This window comes from Natrix helvetica (assembly GCF_964273705.1).
Source record: "Natrix helvetica genome assembly, chromosome: 2".
Taxonomy (NCBI): Eukaryota; Metazoa; Chordata; class Lepidosauria; order Squamata; family Natricidae; genus Natrix; species Natrix helvetica.
Window position 1 is genome coordinate 179,800,101 of NC_138552.1, and position 21,549 is coordinate 179,821,649.

At 40.2% G+C, this 21,549-nt stretch overlaps 1 protein-coding gene across 2 annotated transcripts; it reads right to left on the reverse strand.

Moving 5' to 3' along the window:
- Positions 1–450: 450 nt before the first annotated feature.
- Positions 451–21,301, reverse strand: GPR63 (G protein-coupled receptor 63). Of its 2 annotated transcripts, none has more exons than XM_081941164.1 (3): positions 20,594–21,301; positions 3,725–3,848; positions 451–1,914 (listed from the first exon to the last, which is right to left on the reverse strand). In XM_081941164.1, exon 3 carries the CDS (start codon positions 1,772–1,774, stop codon positions 518–520), a length of 1,257 nt encoding a protein of 418 aa, XP_081797290.1. In that variant the 5' UTR covers positions 1,775–1,914; positions 3,725–3,848; positions 20,594–21,301; the 3' UTR covers positions 451–517. The 2 variants fall into 2 exon arrangements, with proteins under 2 accessions (XP_081797290.1, XP_081797289.1); XM_081941163.1 differs by having other exon boundaries at positions 3,725–3,886.
- Between the last annotated feature and the right edge of the window lie 248 nt (positions 21,302–21,549).

Consider the following 21,549-nt stretch of genomic DNA (forward strand, 5'->3'; position numbering starts at 1 on the left):
CCATAAAATAGCAGCATTAACAACATCTACAATGAAATGAAATGGTTAGCAGTGCTTAAGATCACCTGACGTACATCCAAAATGAGTTTTCCTTTCTACCACAGAACTGGGGAGGCAGTAGCATACAATCCATAAATAGCTGCATATGCATGGAAGGAATAACTGTGCAAACGGTACAGGGATTCTTTGAAGCTTACGTTTTGCAGCTCTGTCTGTGGAAGAGAAAAATGGCCTTTCAACTGGTCTCTTTCAGCAGCAAAAGCCATTGCAATAGAAAGCTCTGCCCTGTACACACAATTCCTCCCCCATGGATACAGAACAACTTTAGTAGGTGGTCAACAACGTAATATAGGTATATCCTGGTAGGAAAGCTCAACAAATATCTCCTCCTTAAAGCTGAATGTGAATTCCAAAAATTATAAATCTGACAGCTAAAGAAGCCATTTAAAAAAAAAAAACAAATCCCACTAAAACAGGCATGTATCAGAAAAAGAGCAAATGTCCATTTGTGCAAGGCTTACACTACTGACCGGTGCTCCCCGCACACATAAACAGCACTAGGTCGGATACGTCTTCTAGCTTGACCAGGTAGCTGTGGCAAAAACTTGAAGTACTTGGGCACCAAGTCTAAACACGCATCGTGAAATTTCTTGATTCTCCAGTAGTAGATGAGTGGGTTCAGAGCAGACTTGAGGTAGCAGAGCCAAAGGAGCCAGGTGCTTATCTCAAAAAAGTTGTGCTTGTGATAAAAGTGGCTGTTAAATGTGGCAATAAGGCTGTAGGTGGTGAAGGGGGCCCAGCAAATGATGAAGACAATGAACAAAATCAATATGGTGGTGAAGGCACGAGTTTTAAAGCTCATATCAATGTTCATTTGAAAAGGTCTCTGGAGGCTCATGAGACCAAGTTTACTAGCTTGACTGAGGCATATGCTATCTGGGTGGCTGTGGATACGAACCGCATTGTGCCGTACGGTATTGAGAATGCCCATAAAAGAATATAACATTACGAGGAATGGAATGAAAAAGGAGACCAAAACCACCACTATTACATAGGCGCGGTAACCTGGGTTTGTTGTGTAGCCAAATACACACTGAGGTGCTTTAGAAGGTATCTGTAGGCTGGGGTTCCCCACAGAGAGGGGAAAAGCCACAACAAAGGCTACGAGCCACGAAGCAGCGATGAGGACTTTTGCGCGGTAAGGGTTCAGCTTGTCCTGCCTTTGAACTATTATGAGGAACCTGTCAATGCTGATGATGAGTAGTATGGCAACTCCTTCGATGACAAACAGCCAGAAGAACATGGCAGAGACTCTGCAGAAGACATCCCCGAAAATCCACTGGGTAGTGATGATGGTTATCAGAGCAAAAGGCATGTTCAGCACAGCAAGCAGCATGTCTGCAAAAGCCAAACTAGCTAGAAGAATGTTAATGGCAGATCGCATCGCAGTCTTCTGATAAACCATAAGGCAGACGACCAGGTTACCCACAAAAGAAACAAGGAAAATAAATATCATGGCAGCAGAAAGAACGATCTGGAGTGGTAGACTCAAGCTTGTGAAGCCTTGTAACAGGAGGGCAGGTGTACTATTGATTGTCAAAGGAGCTATCTCAGTAGTAACCATGGCACCCAAATGGTATTTCAGTAGCTGAGCTGTGCCCTTATGGACCAAGATCAACGGAGTGGTAATATTGGCATGGGCATGTTCATAGACAATAAAAGTTGCGTTTAATGACACAGGATGAGCTGATGTCAGCGTTGCGGGAAAAACCATCACTTCAGCAGAGGGAGAAAGCAACTTCAAGGCATTTTAATAAATAAGATGGTGTCATGATGCAGGGCCCTTGGCAAAATTATAGTGACATATCCAGAAGAAGGAAGGTTGACTGGTACCCTTCATGGCAGTGTTTTGGTCTGAAAAATCAAATAGGAATCAAAATGTTAAAACAAAATATCATACTACTGAATGTACCAATACTGCTGTGGACAAAAACTATGCTCCTCAACATTTCCTGCGTTATCCAGCACTATCAAATATTTAAATTGGATGTACAGGTACGCTTTAACGTATGGCCCCAATGGAGCCCAAAATTTCTCTTGCTAAGTGAGACATTTGTTAAGTGAGTTTTTACCCATTTTGCTATCTTTCTTGCCACAGTTGTTAAATGAATCCATGTGGTTGTTAAGTAACACGGATGTTAAGTAAATCTGGCTTCCCCATTGACTTTTCTTGTCAGAAGGTCCCCAAAGGGGATCACATGATCCCAGGACACAGCAACTGTCACACATCTGAGTCATTTGACAAACATCTGAATTTTGATCACGTGACCGTAGGGATGCTGCAACTGTCGTTAAGTGTGGAAAACGGTCATAAGTCACTTTCTCCAGTGCTATTGTAACTTTGAACAGTCACCAAATGAACTGTGGTAAGGTGAGGAGTACCTGTATATAATTTTAAAGAAAAACTGGATTATATAGCAGCTTGCCACCATACTTTTCTCTAAATGTCTCTAGGCATTAGAAACTAATGACCATCAAACCTTTTTCTTATCAGTCTCCGCCAGCCTGTGGGAAGCAACTATGGCCGAATCTGGGTGGGGCATTCAAAGGGCTGAGGAAGAAGGTGATGAAGAGAAGGCCCTTTATGTGAAAGATAACAGCATATGCATGTTTGTGTGTTGCATTTGTCAATGGATATGTATATAAATATGTGTTGTTATTGTTATTGTTTTTGGCAGGGAGATGAATTTAGGCTGTGATCCAGAGACAGGCTCATGTGATGAGGATAGGTCTAAAAGGAATACTGTGCATTCTGTGAACTCAAACTTATTCCTATTAATTTATTTTCTTTATTTTTGTCCGTTCCCAGTCCATTGTATTCATGTAGCTCTCATAACATATGATTTTTTTGTGTATCTTAACCTGCCTTAATCTGATCAGGTACAAAATTCACAAAATCATTTTATTGATTTAAAACATTTTGATAGCTGCCCATCTTAACTCTATGCAGCTTCTAGTTATACTGCTAGAGTCAAACCTCTTTTTCATGTACATGTCTAAGAGGACAACTGCAAGTCTGCCTGCCTGCTTCCCTGTCTGTCTAACTGTGTTTCATATATTTGAATAGACGCATTTCAGAAAAAAGCATCATCACTCATTATACAAAAAATAGAGAAGATCAGATCTAAACTTCATTGGTTTGTTTACAGAGCAGGAGTGTCGAATTCGATTTCATTGAGAGCCACATCAGGGTTGTGTTTCATCTCAGGGGGCTGGGGGGGGGGGCATGGCCAGGATGGGTGTGGCCAGGTCAATGTCATTTATCGAGGCTCCGTTTTTGGCCTCGTGCAACCCTCTGCCAGCAAAATCAGAATTCGGGGAGGCCGCATGCGGAAGCCCGAATCCCGGGCTTCATTTTTGGCTGTGATGGCTTCCTTCAACCCTCTGCCAGTGAAAATGGAGCTCAGGGATGACGCGCACAGCGCTCTTCAGCTCCATTTTTGCTGGCAGAGGCACTGTGTGCCGGTCTTTCACTGTTTCCAGGGTGGGGCAGATCTAAGTACCCCATGAGCCAGATTCGGCCTGCGGACCTTGAATTTGACACCCCTGAACTAGAGGATGCAATGGAAGAAAGTACTTCTGCTTTCATGAGAACAAGCATATGGGTCATACACACAATATGTGCATACAGTCTTAGAGAATAAGGAATTATATGATACAGTACCCATAATTCTTAGAGCATCAGTGCAGGAAACCACATGATACAGCTGACTTTCCAAATGCATACAAAGAAATCAGCAGGGCAGGTTACAGATGATGCTGGATGTAGGAGCTGGATTGAAATTCACCTGGACGAAAGAGGAAGAATCTCTTGGATTGCAGGAAGCTTGGGAGGGTAGAGTGAGAATATTGGAGAAATAAAGCAGTTGTTGAGGATCAAGATTATGATAGAACTTTTACATATTATATTATACATTATTTCAGATAATCAAGTTGTGAGGTGGTTGTCAGCATTGGTCCCCCTTTTAGCTTCATTTGTCTGCTATTCCCTGCTTTTTAGAAGTGGACCCACATGTTAAAAACTATTCAATACCCATCCAGAAAGGAAATCAATTAGTACAACAGAATTTTGGTAGCATTCTTAAGGCTACCTAATATAGGTAAAGATAAAGGTTCCCTTCTCACATATGTGCTAGTTGTTCTCGACTCTAGGGGTTGGTGCTCCTCTCCGTTTCAAAGCCGAAGAGCCAGCGCTGTCCAAAGATGTCTCCATGGTCATATGGCTGGCATGACTATTTTTCTACTTGCATTTTTACATGCTTTAGGATTGCTATGTTGGCAAAATCTGGGACAAGTAATGGGAGCTCACTCCGTTACGCGGCGCTAGGGATTTGAACCACCAAACTGGCAACCTTTCTGATCGACAAGCTCAGCGTCTTACTCACTGAGCCACCACGTCCCACTCTACCTAATATAAATAATACTAAAATAAAAGTAGACATGTATACATTCTGCATATGTATGTATGTATGTATGTATGTATGTATGTATGTATGTATGTATGTATCTTATGCCACAGTAAGCCACACAGAAAGTACACAGGACTGTCAAATAAAAACTATATAAATTATTCTGAATATGTTTGGGGGAAAGATACTCATTCCACATGTTTATTAAGATTAGCAATACTTGTTCTTTCTTACAATTAAGTATACTTACATTTACAAATATAATGGAATATAAATGGTAGCAGAAGAGCACCCAATATATATAAATAATCAAATACTAAATAATTATCTTGATAGTCAATATTATTTCATTCACAATCTGAATAATTTTATCTTTCATTTTCTTATGGAACTATTATGTTCAAGTACATATAGAAATATATAGAACTATTATTGATCACTCCGATCAAAGGCTATCCATTTCATTATATAAAGAATATTTTTCATGCCATATTCTCTTACAGTTCAAAATTCAGTTTTAGTAACATCCATTGCAGTTAAAATCACTCTGCTGTAAGTATTGCTTCTCCTCGTATGCATTTTTTCTCAGTTCTCAATTTTACAGCTCAGTTTATTTGAATATTAATGCTAATATAACATGAGCTAAAGTTAATAATTAACAGCATATATGACCCCAGCAAAGAAACATTATGAAATTTGACTGAGATGAAAGGAATTGTTTTAGATGTATTTCAGCCAAGGTTTGCTTTAGACCAAGTTCCAAAACCAGTGGTGAAAAAATACATATTACCACAATTTTCATTACATTTTCATTTCATTCATGGTGGAATAAATCAGCATAGAAATTTCTGGCAAGAAGCCCACAAAAGGCATAGGATGAAATAATTCAGCAAGCAGTGACAAAAGTACATAGTAACAGCAATTGTCCACAGGGGACTACTGTCGGAGTAACAAAGATTTCAGGTAAAGAATTGCAAGTATAAAAATAAATAAAGTCCACATGTTCATATCAGAGGTGGTATGCAGCTAGTTCTGACAGGTTCTGGAGAACCGGTAGCTGAAATTTTGAGTAGTTCAGAGAACTGGAAAATAGGCTGGCCCCGGCCCTGCTGCCTCCCAGCTGATATTCTTTTGTTGCCCTGAACAGGAGACTGGAACTGGAAAGCAGTTTAGTGGGCTGGGGAGGGAATGGGGATTTTGAAGTATCCTCCCCCTGCCACACCCACAAAGCCACGCCCACAGAACGGTAGTAAAAAAAAATGAATCCCACCACTGGTTCATATGCTTTAATTCTAACATATGAGCTAGGACACTGATGACGAACATATGCATATCCAAGTGGACACATCAAAAGTGCCAACAACCGACAATTATTATCAAAAGCATGCCCTTTGTGGAGGCCATGCGAGAATGGGGTATGCTCTTGTGTAGCCTCCAGAGCCTTTGAAAATCATGTGGAGAATGGGGCGTGGCTTTAAGCAGTTTTTGGAGGCTGCAGGAATCGCGGAAAGGCATTCTCAGAAACTGCTTCAAGAAATAAGGCCTCTTGGTGCCTTATAAACCTGGTGCAGCCTTAGGTAGGTCTCTTTCCAAGAACATGGTTTGAAGGTACACATTGGACCAGAGGGCAATTGCACTGTTCGCCAAGGCTTGTGGCCTTTTTGTAAAGCAGGGATAATGCCGAATTCGAGTCAAGGCGTGGGCTTCTTCTACTTCAGGTTCAGCCTCAGCACTGACAGAGAATAAGGGTAAATAGAGAATTATTTTTCTTTGTTCAGAGATGTATGACATGCCAACAGAGTTAAGTTAGGTACTCTCCACATTTTTGACACACCAAGCCTGAACGGTTCATCGTCAATGATCTAGGATAACTCAGTCAAAAGTATATGGAGTAAACAGAGACATAGAATGCACTGCTAAGATTATTCTTCATTAGCGATTAATTTAAGATCCATTTTAAAGAAGTGCTCTGTCAGTTGAACTAAACAAGATGGCATAGGAATTAATTAAATATTATCAGGAGGAAAATATCAAGAAATCTGTTTTCTCTTGCAAAATTAAGAACAGCATCTGTGTAATTAGATGGACAAACACATTAAGTTGCTTCATGGAGTTCATGCATTAGCAATATGTGTGACAATATATGACTATGCCAGTGAGGTAAGTTGAAACATTCTCCTGATTGCCAAGAGAGAGGGGGCCAGAGTATTAATCAATTCCAGGAAAAAAACCCACACAACTGTCTCCATCTGTATTAAATGGCTGCATTATGCACAGAGATACTTAGCTGCAGCAATTCTGTATGGCCAATAAGCAAGATGGGTCACCAGAACAACTGCTTTTGGGAGGATTGTTTGCTATGTATGTTTTTTTTAAACCTAAAACTAAACATACCCTTAAGCACCGAAGACTCATTTCAGCAAATATGTTGTCTCCTCTGCTAACTTGAATATTTATATGTACCATAATGTGCTAGGGATCTTGCTGGCTAAAAGCAAAAATATGCCAGCAAAATTGTCATACTAACTAATATGAAATAGCAAAGGAATAGAAAAGGTGATGAAGAAGGCATTATTTTTCTCTTATCTTTTCTATTTACAATATACCTGGTATACAATTTATATATACATATACATGAATACAAAATATGAATGGAAACCTTTGAGGAATGATTTGAAGGAATGATTTGATTCAAAACATATTAGATTGAATCAATCTTATTAGTTTAATCATGCACTTTATACCCTTGTGTTTTGCAGGGATTCAAGGGTGATTCAGATATTCAATCATTGTTTTGGTTTTGCAAATTTTAATCCTGTTGCAGCTTTCCCTCCATAGAGAGATGAGCAGCAATTAAATATGTGGCGAACATAGTTAGATCCTGGCATGAGTAGTAGGATAATCGATTTGGTCAGCAAGCTCTTGAGTTTTACTGGTTCTATTTCAGAGAAAATATGATAAAGTCGCATATAAAATCAGCCAATTAAACTTCACTGACTTACTTGAATTTTAACTGAATCTTAAAGGTTTCATATATCTCTAATAAATCCATAACTATGTTCAATATTTCTACATAGAAAAACAAGAAGCTAATCAATTGAAAAGGACTCTCTTAAAAATTTTTAAAGCTACATTCATAAACTCTGTTCAAAATATGTGGGGGGGGGGGATTAATTGTAAGGTTTTTTGAAATTCTTTATTGTTGTATTATTATTAAGCGAATGCTTTATCCCACATTTTTAAATGCTACAGATCAATTGCATGATATATTTTAAATTTTTGGTGTTTTGTAATAATCTAACAGCTCATAGTAGGAACTGAATTAATTTTTGTACTGTTCCAGCCATTATCAAAAACCACACAAACAAGCAAAAAGCCCCATCCACGGGATGCAGGCAGTATATGAAACCACATGCCTCCTGATCCACAGAAAAACCTTTCTCCGTGGAACCAGGCCCTGGTGCCCAAAATGTTGGGGGCCATTGCTTTACAGCACTCCTTGAGCGGTTATCAATGTCAGCAATTGCCCCCCAATAATCTGGGTCCTCATTTTACCGACCTTGGAATGATGGAAGACTGAGTCAATCTTGAGCCCATCAGGATCAAAGTCCAGGCTGTGGTCCGAATTAGCCAGCAATATTGCATTCTAACCACTATGCTATGAAATCTAATGAAAAGGCCAGACTATTGGGTCAGACTAAAAGGCCCTCCTTACCATTCTTAAAGAAAGTTTCAAAAACTATTGTAGAATTTTAAATTCAGAGGTATACTTAATTAATCTATCTATAGAGGATCAAATCACAAAAAGACAGTAATAAGCACAGGATATAATATTGACCCTGTTTAATTCTCATTGTTAATCCATGAGTAATTAAGAGAAAAGAAACTAGAAATATGTAAAACTAGAAACTTTTTTCTAATTTATTGCCCATTATAAGGAATGTTAAAAATAGAAGTGATAGTTTTAAAGGAGAAAAAAAATTACTTTTTCTTGTTATTACCAGACTGTTCGTTTGTTTGTTTCCAAAAACAAATGACATGGAAAAAATTGTAAAAATACAGAGGACAAAACTTCCAGAGAAACATTTATTTTAAAACAATGATTGCAAAATGTTCATATGGTACTGTATTTACCCTTTATACCTCTTGTAGCAAGAAGACTAGAATCAATTGCTGAACTTCCCTGTACATAAACGATAAACATTATAGTTACTATTACTGACTTTTTATCTAGAGATCTTGCCTAAACCTTAAAAAATGTAAATCTATTTTATTATATTGTTGGTAGGTTTTTTTTGTCTAAAACTTTAGTTATGCCAAGTTGCCAAATTGGCAAATCTATTAAGTCCTAAGTCTCTTACAAAAAATAAGAATGATTTACATACTAAACATGAGGAGTGTGTAAGAATTCTGACATTACATCTTGATAATACCGTTTCCTGGAAAATAAGGCCTCCCTGGATAGTAAGCCTAATTGGTCTTTCAAGTGCATGCACTAAAATAAGCCCTCCCCAAAAAATAAGCCCTCCCCCAAAATATTGCAACACAGCAGCAGCCATGAGGTGACTATACTCGCCACCTCCTGCTAGCAGCAAAAGTGAAGTTCTAAGAAAATCAATGTTGGAGGGGAATGGACACCATACTAGGTAATAATATGTACAAAGGAATCTGGGTGTCTTGAAGGATTACGGACTAAATATGAGCTTGTAATAGGAAGTTGCTGCAAAAAAAAAGCAAATGCAATTCTAGGTTGCATCAACAGAAGTGCACTATTAAGATCAAGATAAGTCATTGTCCCTCTCTATTCTGCATTGGTAAAATAAGACCTAGAATATTGTATCCATATTTGAGCACTGCATGTTAGAAAGGACATTGGTAAACTGGAACAGGTTTACCTGAACATTTGAAGGCGCCGAGTATGTTGAGCCCGAAGAAGAAAGCATAATATTTGGGTTAGGTATCATTTGTCAGGATTGCTGTAATAGTGGATTTTGGCATTCCTTCATATCTCTTTCATGTTATAGTTCTGAATTTTGCATAATTATACAATTGTAAAAAGTAAAAAATGCTTACAAACTCAGCTATTTTCCAATTTTGATTTATCTGTCTACATGGATTTAAAATACCAGCTCCAAGCAGCATGATATTCTGTGGACAGTCTCCTAACACTTCTTTTCCAAGTCTGTTTCCTTAGCAACACTTTAATCCATCTGGCTGCGGGCTTTTAAATTTTACTACTACCTTCCTATCTATATTAGAAGTCAACTAAAAATAATATATACTAAAATAATTAATTGTGCTAATAAAATAAATAGGGAGATCATTTCTCCATAATCTGAGAGTTCATAGCCGGTCTGACTAACGCTTTAGGATGATTTGAGATGTTACACATATATCCCTGCCAAACACATAACACTATAAGGTACACATTGTAATCAACAAAAGTGAATTCCTTGCTCTTTATGAAATAAAAGCTTAGAGGAATATGACTTTATAGAGCAAAACTGATTGTGAATCCACAAACCTGCATTAGCAGGTTTGATGTGACAGCTTTCTAAGCATAAAAAGATCATTTTCAAAGTCAGCTCCACATAAATTATTATAGCTAGAACAGAAATAACTATTCATCTCACTGCAAAGGGTTGTCTTTCAACAACTTCCTCTTCACAGCTTTTTAAAAGAAAAACCTCTCAGTTTCAAAAGCACTCGCTAAGCCGCTCTTTACAATAGTTTCTATTTTACAGTTCTCTGGTTCCTAGTTTATAGAGTTCTTCTATGAACCTCATCCTATTTTTATTGCCCATTTATTTGCTCCAACTTCTTTGTCACATTCCTTCTTTATGTTGTCTGTAAATCTGTTCTGCATGTTCAAAGCAGATGCTACTGCATATCAAAATATTGTCTAGCCAACCTTAAATCCAGTTCCTGAATTAATTTCAGTAACAGCTTTGGGGGGTCTTAGCTAATTTTTAACTTTTCCTTTCTCTAGTTCACCTATATTTTTGACTTAAATTTGTCCCATCCAACTAAGATTTTAAACTTTTTACCAGCAGAAATTTCAGCACTTAAAATCATAGTCAGGGAGATGAAGCAATCAAGTATCTTCATCTTTTCATTTTTTGGTTCAACTGCTATGCGCCAAAGCTATTATATTATTTTATAGTGTCCATAACTTGCACTTAAATCACCTGCACTTCATATTTTCCTATCAGTAATCTACTTTCTGAATTTAGGCTTGAATTTTGTTTGATAAATTGTCCTTTTGAAATATATAACATTCATATGAATGGAACTTAAGAGTAATGGATCCATAATATTGTACATGTTAGAATACCAAATAATCACACATCAAAACAGCCTTCTCAGCTATTGTACCCTCTAACATTATTGAAGATTAATTGAAATATTAATAGTTAGAAACATCTACATTATCTTTGAATGGAAGTCAGAAAGTTAGAGAGGATCATACAGTCTGACTTTTTAAAGTGCTATACAAGGAAATGCTTTATTCTGTGACACTATTTTTACCTTTTACTGTACAGTCTGCTAGACTCTGTCTTTACAAATTTTTTCTTTCTTCTCCATGATGTTAATGATATTGCACAAGGAATATAAGCTCTGAAAAAAGAAATTTCTATTCTTATGTACTTTTGGTTATACAAACATGAGATGCCAATATAAAAATATTTTCCCCGGAAATGAGATTTCAAGCACTTAACTGCAATTACCGTGTTTCCCCGAAATTACGACATGTCCTGATAATAAAGCCATGCCACATTTTTCTGGTGGGCAAAAATATAAGCCCTCTCCCGCAAATAAGCCCCCTGGACAACCCCCCACCTCCAGCCAGGCAGAGCGCCGCTCACCAACCTAGTGGTATCCCAAAAATGCCAAGCTGCGGGAACCGGGGGGAGGCAAAGGTGATCATGTTGGTTAGCGCCTTCAGAATACCGCTAGGTTGGTGTGCGGCTCTGTGCCCAGCTGAAGAGGGGGTTTGCCGGGCGGCTGCTCTCTTGCGAGCGGGCTCCCAAAGAGCCAGGCACAGCCTTGTGGGCGAATGGCTGTGTTGCACTGTCGTAGCAGCGCAGCACAGCAGCCATGAAGTGACCACACTCATGAGCAGCCACTCGGCAAACCCCTTTTCCAGCCGGGCACAGCGCCATTCACTGATCTAGGAATATCGCCAAGCCGCGTGGACCTGTTCGCCGCCGCCTGGCTCCAGCGGCTGGGCACCTTCCAAATGGCAGTGAATGGCGCTCTGCACGGCTGGAGGGGGGGTTGCATGAGCGGCTGTCCCATTCTCGCTCACGCACCTGCCAGCCTCACAATGCCGTGGCCCAGCTCTCTCTGCAGAGCCAGAGCATTTCCGCCGCCGCCACATGGCTTTTTCTGCGGCTTCCAAACCAAGTCATCTGGCAGTGTGGGCATACGCTCTATGGTTGTATACTCTGTCAGCAGCTGGCCCACAACCATAGAGCGTACGCCCAGAGCGGCCACTGCCGGAAGACTTGGGTTGGAAGCTGCAGAAAAAGCCATGCGGCGGCAGCAGCAGAGGTCCCCTGGCTCTGCGGAGAGAGCTGGGCCAGGGCATCGTGTGCCTGGCAGGCGCATGAGCAAGAGCGGAACAGCCGCTCGCACAACCCCCCCTCCAACAGTGCAGAGTGCCATTCACTGCCATTTCGAAGGCGCCAAACCATGGGAGCTGGGCAGCGGCGAACAGGCGCTCACGCGGTTTGGCAATAGCCCTAAGTCAGTGAATGGTGCTGTGCCTGGCTGGAAAGGGGTTTGCCAGATGGCTGCTCAGGAGTGTGGTCGCTTCATGGCTGCTGTTCACAGGCTCTTTGGGAGCCCACTTGCAAGAGAGCAGCCACCCGGCAACCCCAAAACAATAAACCCTCACCCCATAATAAGGCCCAAGCCATATTTTGTGTGTAAAAAGAAAATAAGACCCTGTCTCAATTTCGGGGAAACACGGTAATGCCAACCAGCTGGTCTTCGGGTGTCTGTCACACATGTGTGAGGGCGGGGTGCATGCAGGAGATGCACGGGCACATGCGTGGGGAACAGGGTGTATGCATGGCCATGGGGCGCATGCACAGAGGGACTCGCATTACATTTTGGGGGTTCGCCTTTGTTGGTGCAGCTGGCCACAACTTCACCCCGAGACACTGGCTTGCCACTGCTGCCTCTTTGCCAGCACGAAAGGCCTGCTGCCGCAGCCTCTTTGCAGGTGCTCTCTGCTCTTTGGTGGTGGCCACATTTCCAGGCCAGAAATGGGGCACAGCAGCAAAGAGCCTGCGGTGGCAAGCCGTTCATGCTGGCAGAAGCTGCAGCAGCAGGCTGTTCACATCAGCAAAGAGGCTGAAGCTGCAGGCCATTCGTGCCAGCAAAGAGGCTGAAGCTGCAGGCTGGTTGCACCACCAAAAAGGAGTGGTAGGCCAGTGTTTTGGGTGGAGTCATGCCCAGCTGCACCAACAAAAGCTGGAAGTAGCCGCCCATCGTGTTTTGCTTTCCAGAATGGTGCAGGAAGCTTTCCAGGCCCAAAATGGGGCGAAATGCCCCATTTTGGACCTGGAAAACCTCCAGCACCAACCTAGAAGCTAAAACAGGATGCGATGGGAGGGCGGGGTGCATGCCCAGGAGACGCAAGTGTATATGTGGGGCAGGGCACCTGCATGGGGGGCATGCATTGCATTTTGAGGATTTGTGCATGTGCTTTGGGTACTCGGCACTGAAAAGGTTAACCATCACTGGGTTAAATATCTCTTTTAAAAAAGAAAGCCTACTGTCACAGAATGTCTGACAGTATTATACTATACCAGGCTTTTTTGATTGGTGTCCTTCAGATGTATTGGTGCAGCGGTTACAATCAAGGATGGGTTAGGGAATTTACATGATTTTCTGATCTAGGGATGGTCAAAACCTGGACATATTGTGGCTGTGAATATTATCTGTAATACTTATTTTGTGTCTCCAAATCATACCTCAAAATTTCCAAATGCAACTAATCTTGAGATTTAATACACGTACTATACTTTGCATTCTACCTCTCAGAAAGCAAATAAGAAAAAAGAAAAGAACATGCATATCAAAACTTTCAATCTGAACCCAAAAGCAGGTCACATTTTAACATGCTACAGAAATCTATTTTTATTAAAAAGAAACGCCAAAAAAGCTGGTAATCTCTGAGCAATGAAGAACAAGCCTCTTGGAGGCTGTGTCTTTTCTTTTATTATTCACTTTTTAATTCATTTTGTGATTTATTTTAGTGGGTGTTTAAAAACACTATCAAAAAGACATACAGAAAAATATATTTACAAGCAATATAAAATAAATTTTCAAGGGAACAATACCATATATTAAGATCTTGTAGCATTAATTTAAAATGTTAAAACTATTATTAAAATAAAGTCAATACTCAATAATTAACCCAAGAACCAATATGAAAATGAACTATTAAGAAAATGTTCTATCAAATCTAAAAATTCCATTCTTACATAATGATTCAATTAGAAACCAAGTTTTTTTGACACTGATATATACTCCCAGTTTAATTTGTAACTCTTCTAAGAGAAAATGATATGTGATTTCCAATAAAAAGGATAAAATGTCCTGACAGCCATTATCATATGCAGAGCTTATTCAATATATATTTGTAGGAAGGAAGGTTTACTAATGCTTAGCAAAAACCTAGCTGACAGGAAAGAAAAATCAACCTTTACCTTTTGTTTCATTCTATAATAAATCATCTTCCAGAATTGTCTTTAGAACACTACCATCAGATATGAATGATCAGACCTAATTATTGGATTTCTAAGACTTTTTAGAATTTTGACAATCATTACTTAGAAAATACATTCACATTAAAACATATCAGTTTTCTCTAGATATAACAATCCTGGTGGATTTAACAGTTGTCTCCCACTAAGATATGCACTGTTGTGTATTATTGTCCTGTTTAAATTCTGCATCCATTTAATCATACAGTCTTTAACTTCAAACTTTCAGTAACAATTTTTAAATAAGATACATGTTCTGAGTTTTGTGTTGTATGTTTTTCAAATCCAGTCAGGTATCTAACTATTCCATTCTACTTTTATAATTTATTTTGGATTATACTGTTTATTTTAAGATGTTAAAAACATAAGGTAATTCTTATAATTCTGAAGTAAGAATCTCAAATGTTTCATCTTCATTTTATTATGAATTAGGTCCAGTAGCCCATATGGATTATTTTAATATTTTGGAAAGAAGTGGAATTCACTTTCATGAAAATAGCTATATAATACCAAGGCAAGTTATGCTCACTTTGAGTTGATTTTTCTGTGTTTTTAATTTCTACTTATGGTTGAATTATTTCTATTTGGTTGTGCATTTCTGTTTCTATCAAGACAAATATATTTATGTAAACTGTCTGGGAATACTGCTGTCTCACCCAAAATAACCCTCTGTAATGTGATTTAATCCAATCCATGTTATAGGCTGATAGTACAGTTCAAATTTAATTCTCTCTACACTATTCTTTTAAGTCTTATAAAATATTAATGTTAGTTCTTAAGTTCAAAAATGGCATGGGGGGGGGGGGCAAAAAGGTGCCCATTTTCGCAAAAATGGTGCATGCAGTGTGTTTGGGAGGCCTGCAGAGTGCTCCTGAGGGCTGTGGAGGGCTCAGACTTGTTTTTCACCTCCCAAACCCCCCATGTTTTTGCCCTACTCAACCCCTAGGAGCACTTTGCAGGCCTCCCAAACGTTCTGCGCTCCCCATTTTTGCGAAAACCAAGCCTGTTTTTTTTGCAAAAACTGGATGCACAGGACAGGGTTTCTGGAGGCCAAAAATGGCTGTATTCAGTGTGTAAGACACACCAACATTTCCATCCGCTTTTAGGGGGGGGAAAGTGTGTGTTATACTCCGAAAAGTATGGTAGTTATTTGTCTCTAACACTTATGTAATACCATGCCTTCAAATCTTATCAGGATCATTTGAAACAGAAAATTGAATCTAGTAATACATTCATTTTACTGTTGCTTTTTTTTCCTAACCAGGAATTTTCACCATTTTAAAATATCTTCCATATTTTTCCAAGTCTATGAATAATTTTTCTGAATTGCTCTTTATTGGTTTGCATAAATTCACAGATACAAATAGTCCTCAACTTACAACAGTTTGTTTAGTGACCATTCAAAGTTACGGTGGCACTAAAAAAGTGACTTATGACTATTTTTCACACTTATGTCTGTTGAGGTATACCCATAGTCACATTATCAAAATTCAGATGCTTGGCAACAGATTCATATTTATGACAGTTGCAGTGTCCCAAGGTCATGTGATCATCCTTTCTGACCTTCTGATGAGCAAAATCACAGAGGAAGCCATATTCACTTATTGCTGTGTGCGGTCAATTATTGATTCTAAAGAAACCTTTGGATGAATAAGGGTTAGTTAAATCATTAGTTTCTATTTTTGATTTGCTGGTATGATTCCTTACACTTTATTTTATTGTCATAACTTTCTTCTGAAAGGCTATAATGCCAAGAGAAATAAGGAAGGAGATATCTCCTTTGTGCAAATGCATTTTTGTAAAAAAAAAAAAAAAAAGGAAAGAAAAAAAGTCAATTGACCATTATTTTAGATTCTTATTCTTTATAAATACTCAGGTAAGAAATTCTAATTTCAGTTTCATCTTCCTCAGAATTGTGAATATAAAAGGTCATCCAACATTTCAAAGTTTAAGTCTTTGAGATAGACAAGGGCAAGAAACAGTCACAGCAGGAATTCCAATACTGTTTACTGTTGTAGGGTAGAATTTCAGAATCTTGAAGGCCTGTCACAATTTCTCTCTATTCCATCCTGTCCCAAACAATCAAAGCATGGGAAGTTATTTGGGGTTTCTCTGTCATGCTCTTAGGTCTAAATCACGGGTGTCAAACTCGATTGCGTCACATGACGTATTACGATGTACCGCAACTTTGCTTTTGTGGAACCAGGATGGGTGTGGCCTTCGGGTGGTGCATCTAGCCCATGGTCCACCAATTTGACAGGCCTGGTTTAAATAATCTCTTCTCAAACTAATCCATTACATCATGATTCCTTCCTTCCTTCCCAATTCCCAAGGCCAGATCTACTTTCCTTCACAAAAGACTTTCTCCAGACTGTATCCAGAAAAATAATTGTACTTTTCTTATTTATATTATTAACAGCATTCAGAATACATTTGATATTATCCTTTGCATATTAGAAAGGTCAAGTAATGAATAAAATTCAGCAGTGCCTGATAAATCCTTCCTCATGGCAAGAAACTTTTATTTCTTTTATTTACAAAGAAGGAAACAATCTAATTTGCCCAGAGTATATAGAAGCATGCATCTGGCATTGTTTGAACTCATTCATTACTTGTGCTAAAGTGTAAACATAATTTCTTGGAAGGTAGATATTTTTAAAGATAAATAAATTTGAGATACAGTTCATATTTCAGCAGATTTTGTCCTCCTTCCAAGGAAGAAAAGTGAAGCAGATTTAAATGCTATATAGCCTCTGGTCATATAAAGTATTAAGCCATGATATGTTTTCTCCAACATAATGTAACAAATGGGCCAACCACTGTGGTTTGTAAGCCATGATTTTTTATAATGTTATATTAACCAATATACTCTGGCTTATTCAAAGAATCAGGTTAGAACAAACTTGTGTGGAACAGATATAATTTATCCCAACAAGAATATCACAGCAATAAAATATAAACAACAATATGAAGTCACTTCAGAAGGTGTAAAATATTCGTCAGCCTTACCCAAACTGGTGCTCATTCTGAAGGGCATGAGATTAAAACTGATCAAAATAATACTCTTCTAAATAAATCCTTTTCTAAATATATAGATTCCAAAAAAAGAATATAAATATTTCACTTTTTATTTCATTTGAAAAAATTCCAGCTCCTTTTAAAAGAGCTATTCTTGCTAAAACCCAATGTTTCTAATAAGATCCATATCTCTTGCTAGCTGTTTCATGATGGATTTTTTTTAAAGGATGGTAGCTTAAGATAAATTGTCTGAACTATCTTATATTTCCAAAACCTTTGAAATGTCATTCCTGTGCCTTATTCCTCCATCAACTTAATCCATTAGTTACTTACTTTTAACTAATGTGTGATTCCACCATGAACAAAATCTACTTATTTATTTAAACAAGTGTATATGCTTTTTTAAAAGCTCATATTTAGGATCTAATTTGTCACAGGTGAGTTGAACTAGGTTCTGCCATCTGTTATCTAAGAAAAGCTAGGCAAGCTGGATTGGCTAGTATTTCTCTGAGAAAAAGGAAATCTCAAGGCTGCAGACCAGACTGAAGAATTTTAAAAAACTAAAAAAAAAGAAGAAGAAAACCATTTCTAACGAGAAAACTAAATGATTGTGTTTAGTATCTCACTCACTTCTTTAGAGGAGCAAACTTAACAACCCTCTGCCATCCTAAATAAACATATCCAAGCTCATATTCTTTAAACTTTAAATATGTTCTGATAAAGCTAGCAAAACATGTTATATGCCAGAAACAGGTGCTGGACACACAGATATTTATATATTCGCATAGCAATCTAGAGATGTATTCTTAATCTATCTCCTTCATAAATGTCCCATTGACCTGACTTCCAAACAAGTATGTATAGACACTGGCTAACACTATGAACTTCCAGTCCTGCATGATTCAGCTGAACTAGTTCAGAAGAAAGAGAAGACAAGAAAAGTGTGATAAGGAACAATCAAGAGATGATGAAAATTTAATTTGGGTTATTACTTTATTCTTTCTTGCTGGCAAGACAACAGGCAGCCCTTTCTACTCTAAACTTTTGCCAATCTGACACTCTTCAAGTATAAAAAGGTAAAGGTTCCCCTCACACATATGTGCTAGTTGTTCCCGACTCTAGGGGGCAGTGCTCATCTCCATTTCAAAGCTGAAGAGCCAGCACTGCCCGAAGATGTCTCCGGGGTCACGTGGCCGGCATGACTAAACACCGAAGACATACAGAACGCTGTTACCTTCCCACCAAAGGTGGTCCGTATTTTTCTACATGCTTTCAACTGCTAGGTTGGCAGAAGCTGGGACAAGTAACGGGAGCTCACTCTGTTACATGGCGCTAAGGATACGAACTGCCGACCTTTCTGATCAACAAGCTCAGCGTCTTATTCCCTGCATTCCTAAGATACTATAAGGGATGGTGTAAGTCAGCATTTCTCAACCTCGGCCACTGGAAGGTGTGCAAACTTCAACTCCCAGAATTCCCCAGTCATGAATGCTGGTTGGGGAATTCTGGAATTGAAGTCTGCACATCTACAAGTGACTGAGGGTTGAGAAACTCTGGTGTAAATAATAATCACACATCTTGAGAACATTAAGCTAAGAAAGGCTGCTATATATGATCCCAAGATTCTGGGTGATTTCTTTTTTCTGTATGAACACCATTAAGAAAATAGTGTTTGGTTATTCAGATAGTGTAGCTATAATTCCTATTAGTAAGGAATATGCCAACAAGGAGGAAAGGGTTCAGAATAGCTAGCTGTACTGGGAAGAAAGGAGAAAGCAAAATAGGATGAATAGAAGGCAAATAATTGAAAGGGAAGGGAGAAAACAAGCTTGGTGCTCTGCTCAGCCAAAGAAAGAACAAAAGCTGGTGAGATAGCATTGAAGATTGGATTCTGCAATCAAGCAGGAAAGGGATAATGAAGCAGGATAATAAATAAATAAACAAATAAATATTGACTTTTATTTTATTGTATGTATAAGGTGCTATGCAAACAACTGCATACAACAAATCTTATTCCACCTAGTGCTGACACTAATTTTAACCCATCCTACAAAAAAAAGCCTCTGGATCCAGTTGATTTTTTTCAAACTGTTCAAAGTATCATTTTCAGATAGAATACCTACATTAGGTAAAGCCGCTTGCTAAATATAGTGCATATCTTTTAGATAGATATATCTTCTATATACTGTATATAAAAATCTCTGTGTGTGGAAAGGGTTAATGAAACAATTGTTGGCTCTGGTTGCATCCCTATACTTTTACCAAGACTTCTGGAACATAGGATTCTTGAAAGAAATTAAGATATAAATTTTTATAACTTTTAAAATGTGATCAAGCCTGCCATTTTTTTTCAGAGATGGGAGATTTCTGTATAGCCACCAAAACTCCTTGAAATTTGAAAGCTTTTTTTAAAAAAAACTAATTGTACAATTTTTTTAACCAGACACATTAATACCATTTCATTCCTCAATTATCAGTTCACCTGCACCAAAATAATAAACACGTTTTTACAAGTCATAGTGATGCGTTCTATTTAAATGCCTTTTAACTTTAACACTTTAGAAAAAGCACAGGTGCACCCGTGCGTGCGCGCACTTTATTCATTACCTATGATAACCAAACGATCACTGGAGTTTAATACAGCCTAATTAATTACAGGCAGGGTAGGTTCCCCAATAGCCATGGCTTAGTTGTGGAAGCCAGCCGCAAACTTGGGACACATCAAATCACACCGTTTAAACTTCACGGAGGTTTAGCCACAGGTACGTAGCCCTTGGCAGACCGAAGGACGCCAGGAGCTTCGAGCCTCACCCAAACCACGCCATTTAGAAATCAGGTTGGGAATTTAGGAATCCGGATCGCTACAACGGCGCTGCCCGCTTTTAAAGCAACTCAAGCCTAGGCACCGCAATCACACGATCGCCTACCTCGCATTCCATATCTGATCCAGTCCTCCTTCGTTCATTACCTTTTCCGAAACCACCCGAGGGCTTTAAAATCTCAACTTTCTTTGAGTGCGCGCGCGTGGGTCTTTTTACAGTCTTCAGGAGTAACTCATCTACACTGTCGTCGTCCCCTCCCCAAAAGCCAGCAGGAGAGATCTGAACCTCAACTCCGGACAAAAGTAGCCCGAAGTGCTCGCAGGGAAGTCAGTCCACCACAATCCCCACTCAGATTGACTGCCCAGAGCCAGCTTTTGCTAGAGATCCCCTTTCCTCCCAAAGCTCCTCTTGGCTCGCCTGTTCGTCCCGCCGCTCCTGCCTAGACCCACCGTGCCTTCTCCTTTTTTCCCCTTCAGCCCGGCCCCGCCCGAGGTTTAAACCTCACCAAATTGAAGGCGCCGCAGCCCAAATGAGGTCGGACCCGAGGCGTTTTTCTCCTCGAACTTTCCTGGCGTCGGGAGGCAGGAGCGGCGGCGGCGGCAGGTAGCTCTCTTGTGCCCCGAACTGGAGAGAACAAAAGCTTCCAAGCCAGGGGGGGAAAGAGGGGACGAGCAAGGCAGCGAGGGTGGACCATTGCCTGCAAGCTGGAGGGTCTCCCCGGCTGCAGCACAAGCCCGCCTTTGCCACCCTTTCCTCAGCGGAGCCTCCCCGCTTCGGAGAACGAGGGAAACAATCGCCGCGCGGCAGGGGAAGGCGAAGGAACCCGTCTGCCCGCTTCAACCTCGTCGTTTCGCGAGCCCAACTCGCCGTCGCCAGCTTTCGGGGCGGAGTCCGAGGCCGAAAGAGGTGGAGACTCCGGGCTCCGGCCCCCAAACGTGCGCGCCAGCAAAGGCGAGCGCTCTCCCAGGGTGCATCTTTTGGACGACCGCGCGGTAGCGGCGCCGGCACAGCTACGGAAGGAAGGGTCTTTGGGAAGGCAGGGGGCGGGTGGTTGGGTATGGGGTTCCTGCTAGTGGAGGTCCAGGCTTCGCTCCCGGCACTCCCCGCTTCCTCTTCTCTTTCCCTCCCTCCTCCGGCTCCGAACCCGGTGGCGAGGAATGTGGGTGAGAGCAACCCGGGCTCGTGCGTGCGCAACTGAATGGGAAGCGGGGGCGTTGCAGCTGTCGCCGCCGCCGCCGCCTTCAGCCCTCTGGAAAGAGAAAAAAATCCAGTTGGCTTGGCCCGGCGTCTATCTGATCGGAGAGAGCAACCTTGCTCCTCTTTGGGGGCGAGTGACTGTAGCCCGCAAACGGATCGGAAAATTGGCAGAGCGGGGGGAAAAGGAAGCGAAGTGGAGGAGAGGCATCATACCACCACCCCAGTCAAGCTTTGTGTGCGTGATCGGGTGGGGGTGGGGTGGGG

Excerpts from the sequence above, each read along its gene's own strand:
- GPR63 (XM_081941164.1), bottom strand. The coding sequence starts at position 1,774 with ATGGTTTTTCCCGCAACGCTGACATCAGCTCATCCTGTGTCATTAAAC.